Consider the following 10,715-nt stretch of genomic DNA (forward strand, 5'->3'; position numbering starts at 1 on the left):
ATTCATTATTTGCTGTGAGATATCAGCCATATGAAGAGAAACAGGTCAAATAACAACTCAAAGTCTTCTCAGGCCAAAGCTGATTGATTATGTGATTATTTTGCCTTTAACCTCAGAAACATTTCATTTATTGCTGTTCATCATTGCTGTTTTAAAAGCATATTCACACATTCAGGTTGTATAAGAATGAATTTCCAAGCAGAAGTGGGTCAGCGAACGCTGAAACAAACAAACACAAATTCCTGGATTTTGCCCACAGGGCTACAAGCGCATTCAGTCACTGACGAAGTCAAGATTGTGTGTGTTTGCATACATTTCATCTACACTTTGGGATTAATATAAAGAAATCAAACCAAGGATTCACATTCATCCACACCCAAACAACACACACACACACACACCCACATGCACCTTGACAACAAGGCTGACTTGTTTGCAAGCAATGTCAACTTCTCTTGCTTAGCATTCCCGATTTAGACTGGTGTCGGAAACTGGCAGCAACTGCGGGACGTCCCCTTCATTGTATGCCAGCTCCCTGACCCAGCCATGCCACCCTGGGGTCTACATGATTTGACACACTGAACGCAGGAAGGCACGCACACACATGCCCACTGAGGCACAGCTTGACAGAACACCCCACCCCCCCCTTTTTTTAAAATAGATTTCTACATTTTCCGCCTTTGAGATTGCTGCTTTCAGGCACACCAATGCCACTCGCCTTTTCTCTCTCTGTGTCCCTGCTGCTCACTTTTCTTCAATAAAAAACTCAACATAGACAGATTTTTCTTTTCTTTCCTTCATCCTTGCAATGGTCAATACTGTATCTGTAACACACACAGTGCAGTCCCCTGTGCGGATTACACAAAACACGAAATATCCTGTTCCCTTCAATCAAATTTCCATAATATCAAAGCGTTAGAGTTACAAAGTGTTACAATTGTGCGTTAGAGCGCTATTGTAACTCAGTCTGAAACAAGAACTGAAAGACATCATCATTGGACACATTTGGAGTTTCAGTAGTGGTTCTCTGTCACACCGCTTTTACTTCTACAATCTCATCACAAACACCAGCAGTCCGAGTGAGGATGCTGTGGGTTCCGGCAGACGGGTTATAAAGGCCGTGTAATACAATGCGATGGTTCAGATAACAAAGATTTGGATTTAGACGAGCGATTTGAAGCAGCAAAAAAGACTTTTAGGCAGTGCGCAAACCAAGTGAAAACCAAAAAACAACATAAACGATAAGATCCAGAAACTGTTTATTTTGAAATTAAAGCCTCTGTAGTCAAATCAGCAGCTAATAGATGAATAACTACAAAATATTGTCCCTCTGCAGTATGACCAGCTATTTGTGTTTGGCCTCTGTGCATCTGTTTGAAACACATTACTCACGCTACGGTCTCTGCAGAGGGGCCATCATGACTACAGGGACTGGGCAGCTCAGGGTACACAGACAAAATACACACAGCGAACACTGACTTTTCTTGCCTGCTGGGTTGAAATACATAGATTTATTAGGCTGAGCGCACCACAGACTGTGTGTTTTCAAAACAAGGTATTATGGCACTCGGCACTGTGTAATTACACAGTGATAGACTTGGCTACCTTAATTATGGAGCCTCTATGTTCTACCAGCTCATCAGGGTGGATCTGTTCACGCAGCTTTAGCAGGAGGAAAGAAAAAAAAATCAAACAGGGTTAACCCCAACACGTGGGTCAGCAAACATGCCCAGTTACCAAGGTGAAGCGAGGCAGGTAGCTTGGAGTTAAAATACCAAGATTACAGCTCCACGCCGCACATTTTCTGTATTGTGTAACAGGATTAAGACCAAAGCATGCAGCAGGCACAGTATCAGATCCTAACTTGATGAGCCAGGATTAGAGCAGCTATGGCTTCTGTCTACATTTTTTTTTTGGGGGGGGGGGTGTAAATAAGGCAAAGAGGAAGCCTGTGATTGAAGGCTGTGGCCCCGCAGAGCAGCCTCTTCGAACTGGGTCCACCCATAGCTTCAGCAAAGCAAATGAGCACCTTCCATAAAGCCACACGACACAAAAAGCACAGAGAGGAATGTCCCCTGCATTTTATTCCACCAGCAAAGCCTACTTTACATAAAGGCTCCAAAGCTTGCAACCGCAGACTCAGACAAATAATCGTCGCAAAAAGCAACGCGTGTATGCATTTATCTTAACAGAAACTGCAGAATGAGTGTAACGCCATTAAAACGTTTGAAACCTGGTGACGAAACAAAACAAGACAAAACGCACTTCACATTTCTAGTAATGCTCATCTGCTAAACTAAATATCCTTGTCTAGTTTCTTCTTTGGGTATTTGAAGTTATAATAAGTTAAAATACCCAACACGCTTGCTTCTCCAGTAAAACAAATGTAGCACTGATCACCAGCAAAAGTGCTGTGTGCTGTCTTTACCTGTGTCTTCATCTAAATCCCCCTGCAGAGAGGAGTCTGTGTCCTCTGAGGAGGCATGGCTCCTCCAGCTTATATTGCCCATCCAACAGTCCGCGCAGCGACTAGTCCAGGTGATACTGATGCTTACGCCTTTTGGATACTGTGTCGTAGGTCACAGTGGCATTTTTTAGAGCTCTCTCTCACAAAGGCACTGCTGAGAGTTAGTCATAACTAACTTAGCCTCATGATCATCCTCACTTGACTCAGCCACGTTACACAGGACTTCAGAGGAAGAGCCACATATAGCACTGACACAAGTCAACAGGAGTCCAGAAGTATCGTGCTTTTCCCAAATCCAGTGTTTTTTATATTCATATTCTTATAAATCTTGACTTAAGTAATCCTAGAAGGATGTCTGAGTGGGTGTCGTCACTCGGCCTGGAGAGGGTCCAACACTCCACAGTTATCTGGAATGGGGAATGCACTCAAGAGTAATAAGGAAATGAGCCGGCCACCTGCGGGAATAAATGACCTGCTCTCTGGCATGTAGGCCAACACGCAGCAGTGAACTCAGGGGAAGCATCTTCTTTCTATCCTTTTGAGATAGATTCAACACCTCAACAAAGTCTCTCAAAAACACACGTGGAAGTTGAGAAATGGGGAATATGACCCACCAGTGACTGAATTACACGTGAGACCACTGAAAATCATCTCAACTGCAGTCTTTCACTCCACCTGGAAGGTGATGGAAGCACCTTAAAAATGGTCATGTTACAAAAACCCAGACTTCCCTTCGCTTCTCATCGATTGCCTCGGTCCAGCCATTACGCCACATGTAATCCATCCATTTCTCTATCCGATTCAATCTCTGCTCACAGACTTTGTCCACCCTCTCCCTTTCTCTTCCCAAGCTCTTTTCCCTCCCTCTTTTTGCATTCCCATACACGGCACAAAAAAATCTAATTACAACACAGCTAAACCTATATGGGAAAAGCAAGCCTCTCATTCTGTGGTAGAGGGAGGGTGAAATGCTTGCTGCCATCAAACCTCAAAATTGCAGCATGACAAACCAGCGCTCATAGCTTGCTCTGTGCAACAGTGGGATCACTCATCAGCAATGTGGGCAGACCGAGTTAGCCCGGGGAACCCTTTTGTAATCAGGATTACTTTAGCTCTTGCTCAGAGTTTTTTTGACCCAGGCATGCGGAGCTCGGCGTTTACGGACATTAGGAAAAAAGAAGCTATTTTAAGTCTGAAGCAATGTGCTAACCGCTTAGCAAACGCAGGGCTATCGAAGTTTCACACACACACTTTAGTTTTAGCTCTTGTAATGCCTGACGGTAAACAGTGCAGCTAAGACCCTTTCAAAGGGTGAACCACAGATGCGCACTGCCACACTATGCAGCGAGGGGGGTGCAGGGAGTCTAAAATAAGGAACTGATGGATCAGTTCTGCCGCTGCGGCTGGCTACTACCATTGACTGTTCAGTAACAGAAGAGTCCGCGAGCTAATTTTAAAACACTGCACTGCTGCTCTCACGACTTTTTTACCAACACTGGTGTGCCAAAATGTGTCGTGTCACAACCCCAGTCTGCATGAGGGAAATTTTTGCAACTGTGAAAATCTCAATGATCTTTTTTAAAGCAGCTTTTCTAGTGTGTTTAAAGTGTATTTAGTGCTGTAAAGTGTGCACAGCATCCAAGCCTGATGCGAGTGGGAGATAAAAGAACAGTTCTTCTTTTTACTTCATTTTTATTTTTATAAATTAATTTTATTAAATTATTAAATTTTTATTTAATTCACAAATGACTACGTGCATTTTTTAAATAAATGCTTATCATGGGATAGAAATATAGTCTTGTAGTTCATCTAAAAAAAAAAAAAAAGCTAAAAAAAGCAATAGAGCACGTCTTAGTCGTGATCACCTGATATTATAGTAAAAATGTTTTTTTTAAAAAAGACATCTCTCAGTATTTTGTATCATAACATTAACAGGCTAATGTTAGCAGACTGAAATGACTAAATTAAGCACTGACAAACAAGCCCAGCTAGCCAACACACACACAAACACACACACACCCACACACACCACAGAAACATGTTACAAAACTTTGCACTAACGCTGGCCAAATGACTACAATAACTCAACCCAGAGCTGGTATGGTGTTTAAGAAAGCAGTGGCTAAAGAACAGATGCTGTTCTCTGCTGCTGAAAAAGTAGTAATGTTAATGCATTAATGTAGCTAACTTACCTAAAAACAAAAACAAATACTAAAAGATATCGAAAAGCTGCACTGTCTCTCACATCACCTTTGATTGTACTGTCACTGAGACAGTGCATGAAAACTAGTTATTATTATGACTGCTATTATTAGAAAAAGACACCAGTGAAAAGAACAGTGGAACTCTGAGGTTTGAGCAAAATAACAATCTTTAAAGTGTACAAAGGGCAAATATCCTGGCAACGGGTCAGTTAGAACAGATTTTTATTGACCCATGCAGTTTTAGAATGGTTTGTGTGAATGAAGGCTTCATACACATGTAGACAAAACAAGAACGGAAATACAAATCGAATGAAGGAAAAGTCATCCCAGGTGATGTGTCTCTGTTTTTATGCGGAAGATCTTCCTGAAAAGTGGATTCTGGGTTGGTTCTTCAAAGTGACGCTAAATGGGGTTTCTTCCTTAAAATTTTGTATCGCTTTCATTTCAAAAATCAGGCCATTTTGGCAACAACAAATCCCGTTTCAGGACTGCTGCGCTAAATGTTTCACATCTTAATTTAACTGCAACAGTGGAATCATTCTAAGTGGGTCATTTAAAGTATGACATCCAACAAGTAAACATACGGTACCTACATAAAACACTGCGGGATTAGAAAGTGTCTGAGCAGAGTCTGCAAGTCACAGTGCAGCACTCTCAAAACCAGCCAGAAATAATTCCTGTCAACAATACATCGTTCACCAGTGATGAGCAGTGGATGAGAAGGATTTTTAACTTTTGATCAATGTCAGCACCCCCACAACTCTTTATACTACTAATCATGAGCTCATTTAGCAACATTCGGAAAACTTAAATTGCTTAATGCACTGAAAGACAGGAAAAAGAGAAGAAAAAAAAAAGATGCCTCGGAGCTATTAATATGTGCTGACACTGCACACCAAACTAGTCATTCAGCTCACATCATGTACTATTATTAAGGCAGGCTACCTGACAGCATCTTCAAGTTTTAGCTTACACCAAAATGTGATCACACAGACTCAAAGCTTTTAAGCCTTCTGAGAAAAGCATTAAGAAACAGCTTCGGCTGTCTGGCTGCTGTTGCGTTTTTTGGGGGGGCAAACACCGCAACACACTGAATCTGTTTATGGATTTCAGTTTTGGGCTGCCTGAGTGATGAAGTCATGTGAGTGAGTATGCAGAGAATGGGGTTCAGCGCAAGAACCTGATTTCATCAGAGGCGACACGCCTGGGCTCCACCGCACATGAGGTTCACTTTTGCTTCCCGCGGGAAGGGCAAATTAGTGACTGGGTGACACCATCCCCGGTGATCGGAGGAGTATGTTGATGCAGCTAGTGAATTTGGTGTCCATGTGTTTGCTCCTCAAGGCACCATACTGCCAGCGACTAAAACTGTCACCCTGTTTCTATCTAGTCTCCAGAGAAGAAGCCTTTCACACTTTCTCTCACACTCATGCACTGCCTGCTGCAGTTTTCTGTTCTGAATCTCAAGTCTCGCCCTCCCCTGTTTCCATTACACTAGCAACCAGCACAGTGTGTCCTTGGGGGACATATTTGGGATCAATGGGCACATGATAACAGACCAACAAGTGACCAACAAGTAAACACAACTGGGAAGAATGGAAGCAGGGGAGAAGTGATGGTTTGGGTACTTGCTTTTAAGTTATCAGTTAAGCAAAGAGTCTACAAAAAAAAAAATAAAAAAATAAAAAACAAAACCCTTGCACTGCCTCTGACTTTTCATTTAGTTGTGACCATATGTAGTCATCTGTCCGCAAGACACGAAAGGAATCGGAAACTTTTACGCCTATGAAGAATGACTGAGCTAGTGGTGGATGACACTCCCTCCCCTCCTGTTACTGGGGGCTCTCAGTGTGTGCGTGTGTTCGCCTTTTCGCCCACTTACTGCAGGCAACACTGGGCAGGACACTATGTGGAGCGAAGCAAGGAGACAGCTGCTGGAATGGGATGCAAGTGTAGCTGACGGGTATAAAGTTTCCTTCCCAAAATCCCATCCATACCCCAACACTACTGCGTTTCCTCCCGTAGTGATTGTGCTCCGCGGTGAGAGTGAAAGTGAGAAAGTGAGCGACACGAGTAGACAAAATGAAAAAAATAAATAAAAATACGGGTCAAACCAACAACAAAAAAATGCCACGTGCACAATAGTGAAAATCAACACAAATACACACCCAGCAGCCCAGCGCGTGAACGCAATCCCATTCCAGGGGTAACAAGGCAGCTAGCCTTAGCCAGTAAAAGCTAACCTTGAGCTGGTGCTAGCTAAACCCGTCTTTAAATATTCGCGGACGGCCAATTGGGAGGCAGGAGAAAAATGTCACACCACATATTCATTCATTTACGCGTCTTTCAAAGGGGAAAACGGCGAAACACACGTGTTTCCTCTTGAGTGAAATTCAGAGATTTGTCCCGAGATGGTTAGCAACGCTCGCAAACAATCAAACCGGGGTGGTGTATTTACGACCCCCGTGCCGAGAGTGAATGGAGAAATGCCGGTGTAGTACCATGTAAGAAAAGCCAGCACGATTTTTTTTTATAAAAAATAAAATGCTATTTCCCCGGACTAGCTCGCTAAACTGTTTTGAGCACGAGAAGCTGTATTATTTTAACTAACGGGTCAGTTAACCAGCTCTCCTTAAGTCAACCTTTTGGTTTAAAAACGGGACAAAAAATATGAAAATATCATTAGCCGCTACCAGCTAGCAGACGCTTTATTTTAACTGGATAGCCGAGAAAAAGAACAATCCGTGAGGCCCAATTAAACCACCATTTACACCCAACACACTCATCCAAGCTTTATCTTGAGCACCCCCTTTTTTGTTGGCGTATGTGTTGGTCAACAGACCCCCATAATTTGATCCATCCGAGCCCCGTGTAAGGGAGACCGTTATACAGTATCCCGAAGGTGGAGCGGTGAGGTTCAGTCTAGCCGGGCAGGACTTACCTTGCTTGCTCTCTATTTTTCTCGACATTTTCGTAGCCAGCAGCTGTGATCCCACTCGCAGTTCAACAAAACCGTAGCTACAGACGAGCCTCGCCGTGCCTCTCCTCGGATTATTCCCTCATTTTCGATATATTGTGTCCACGAGATGATTCCGCCCCGGTTAATATAATATATTTATAGGCCACAGACATTGGTACGGTTATAAACTGCCTCCGTCCGTCTCCGGGTAATTTTCGCTGGATACACACACACACACTACGCTCACGTTAATGCCTTGAGCGGAGACTCGGCTAGGGTAGGCTATCACCCAGTGCAACAGCGCCCCCTTGCGTCAGGAATTAGCCACGCCATCTGTCAACAAGAGCATGGGCGTGTTTCGATTTCAGTTCAAAGTTAAAGCAAGCCTCGAGTGTAATCCATACTGATTTTGCAAGTACTGTTGCACACAGACTCATAAATTAAGTCATCTGTCTTTTTCATGCAATTAAAAAATAATGTGGAAATTCACCAATCATCCATTCGCCCATATATCAATCTATCGTAGATGGAAAAAAATTGCAGGGTAGCCTGGACGGTAGCGATTTTTTTTTACCTAATCAATTTTAGCAGCAGAAGGCTAATGAAATGATGGAGTCCGCAGGCTTCAAACAGCCATTTCAGCAGCTCGGTTCAAAACCAGCATCATGGCCAAAAAGACAGAACAAGTCTTAAAACTAGTAAAAGCTCCTGAAGAAATCAAGTGTTGCACAAAAAGATAGAGCAGGGATGTTGATCGGTGTGATCATCAAAACAAAGCAATGGCTCTCTATATAATAATTAATAATTAATATATGGTTAATAATCAGTTTCAGCAAATTAAAAAGATTACATCGCCACAGATTTTTAGATTGCGAGGGATCTAAAGTTTTAAAGCGTTACTCACAGACATTTGCCTTGGTTCTTTTGCTTGTTAATATCTATGTTATTCACATGTTTTGGAACATGCGACTGTAATAAAGTTGAAAAGCACATAACGATTAAAAGTACAATACCTGGTTAAATGAAGGAATCTATCTAAAAAGACGTGTGAGCGCTAGAAAATGCATGGACACTTCGCAGTTTTTTTCTGGAAGTGTAACTGGTTTGCATTTTTTTTCTTTGCACACGTCTTTTCACTCACTTTTCACTGTTTATACACTAGTTTGCATTTCGTCCTGTTAAAAGGGTTTTTTTTCCCCCGCTGTCACCAAGTGCTTGCTCACAGGGTCTCTGATTGGAGGAGTTTCTCTGTAGTACTGTAGGGTCTTTACTTTCCATATCCTCTAGTATTAAGCAGTTACAGTTAACGTTAGTGTATTTCGGCACACATTTTTTCCTCTCTAAGGCACTTTCAGGGCAGCTCTTACTCTGAAAACACAGCACAGCATTTCTTGTATTTTTGCTTATCATTTAGTATACTTGCCTAGAGTTCAGTGTGTGTGTGTGTGTGTGCAGTGTTTTGACCAGGAAACCAGCCTGGCAAGACCCACACATCTTGGCTGCATCTCATCCTCCAATCAATTAAGTCAAAAGATAATGGTACGGACAACAGCCAGAGTAACTCTTAATTAGATTTTTTTCCCAATAAATATTTTATACAAGGGGAGTGTTTTCATAGCAGAGGTGATTTATGCTTCGAGCGTTTTGAATCACTACTGGTCGTTTGAACATTTAGCACATCAGCTCTAGTTTGTGTATCTAGAGGCAAACCTGTTATTTTTTCCACATTTGATCTCCAATCAAAAGCCAGTAAATAACGGCATTCACAAAAGTTCTTTTAAAATAAGCAAGAATTGTGATTTTAAAAGTGGTAGTTGAAAATTTTAATATTTCAATAATATCTATGTCCTCTGTCATAGACATTAGTTTTTTGTCTATATCTTTTGGCTCATTTGACCTATCCTAATAAGTCCTGATGTACCAAATAGAGGACATCATGGGCTTTCCATTGATATCTCGTGTGTTTGTCTTTTAGTTTCAAAAGGGAAGGAAATCACAAAAAAAGTGGAAAGATTCACTGTTCCTCGGTTCTCGGGAGGATATATTAACTTCTGCTTTGTAATTACAGAGTAGTTTGAACCATTTACATGTTAAATGGAAGCACAGAGCCCCCTGTTGGGCATGCTAAAACCTTGCTTAGATGCATATACTACAACTACATTTTTTCTTATTTTCTCCTTGTTACCATTCATGTACTACATGTGACAGGAAAATTAAAGGCCGAGTAGAAGAAGAAAGGGGAAGCATGGCTCTAATTTGATGCTCGTTTCAACTGCTGACTATGGCTTTTGCTCACTTAGTGCTTCACATTATCCTCTCTATTAAAGTGCAACCATCTAGATTATGTCTTGAGTGTACCAAGACGAAGCGAGCATGCCATATCAACGTTTTATGAATAATTGATCTGACTGACAGAGTGATCTACATTCCGTGAGTGATCTGGGTCAGCTCATACACTCGCAGTGCGCCCGTGAACGCAGAGGCATGCATTAAAATACTGAGATAAAGAGTTCATTACACACTGTTGGCCGCTTCTTCTGAGCTTTGGTGCCGCTCACCTCATCAGCGACCGGATTTAATCGCTTATCAGAGAAAGGCCTTGAGTGTCAAGGATTCATATTTACACTGGCTGTCATTATGCCTGCTCCCTTGTGCTCTTGCTTGCGCAGCAGAAGCCACACCCATATAAGAAGTGCAAAGTGCTTGCTTTGTGTGTTTGTGCTAGGGAGAGGTGTGTGGGTGTGTGTGGAGGAGGGGAAGGAGTGGAATACGTTCCCCGAGGCTATGATAAAGTCACAGAGGGAAGACAATGATCTGCCAAGCAATGCCAGACTTGTCAGGGCAGGATAGGGCCTCACAGCGCAGTCAGAGTTGGTCTGTTTTAGAGCGTCTTGGTGTTTTCCTGACAGCCTGCATTCAGTCTCCCACAGAAACATCCAAGCAGCTGTCTCATCTAATGACCACGTTCACTTTGGGGCTTGAAATTTCAGCTTCACAAGTCAGCGTAAAGCCTCTCTGCCACGAGTGACAACTGATTGCTGGCTCTACTAATGAGACAAGACTTTAAAATATACACAGCAATAAC

The 10,715-nt window shown here is 42.4% G+C and overlaps 1 protein-coding gene across 3 annotated transcripts in view; it reads right to left on the bottom strand.

The window, feature by feature from the left end:
• The window catches only part of rapgef1b (Rap guanine nucleotide exchange factor (GEF) 1b), a 50,064-nt gene extending 42,154 nt beyond the window's left edge, over positions 1-7,910 (bottom strand). The window contains exon 1 of one of the 3 annotated variants that reach the window (XM_039614544.1): positions 7,613-7,910. In XM_039614544.1, coding sequence (XP_039470478.1) covers positions 7,613-7,640 — 28 coding nt within the window. In that variant the 5' untranslated portion in view covers positions 7,641-7,910. The remainder of the gene's footprint in view (positions 1-7,612) is intronic. The other 2 variants (XM_039614542.1, XM_039614543.1) reach the window with 2 other exon arrangements.
• Positions 7,911-10,715: the final 2,805 nt, after the last annotated feature.

The sequence above is a fragment of the Oreochromis aureus genome, linkage group 7 (assembly GCF_013358895.1).
Source record: "Oreochromis aureus strain Israel breed Guangdong linkage group 7, ZZ_aureus, whole genome shotgun sequence".
NCBI classification, from domain to species: Eukaryota; Metazoa; Chordata; class Actinopteri; order Cichliformes; family Cichlidae; genus Oreochromis; species Oreochromis aureus.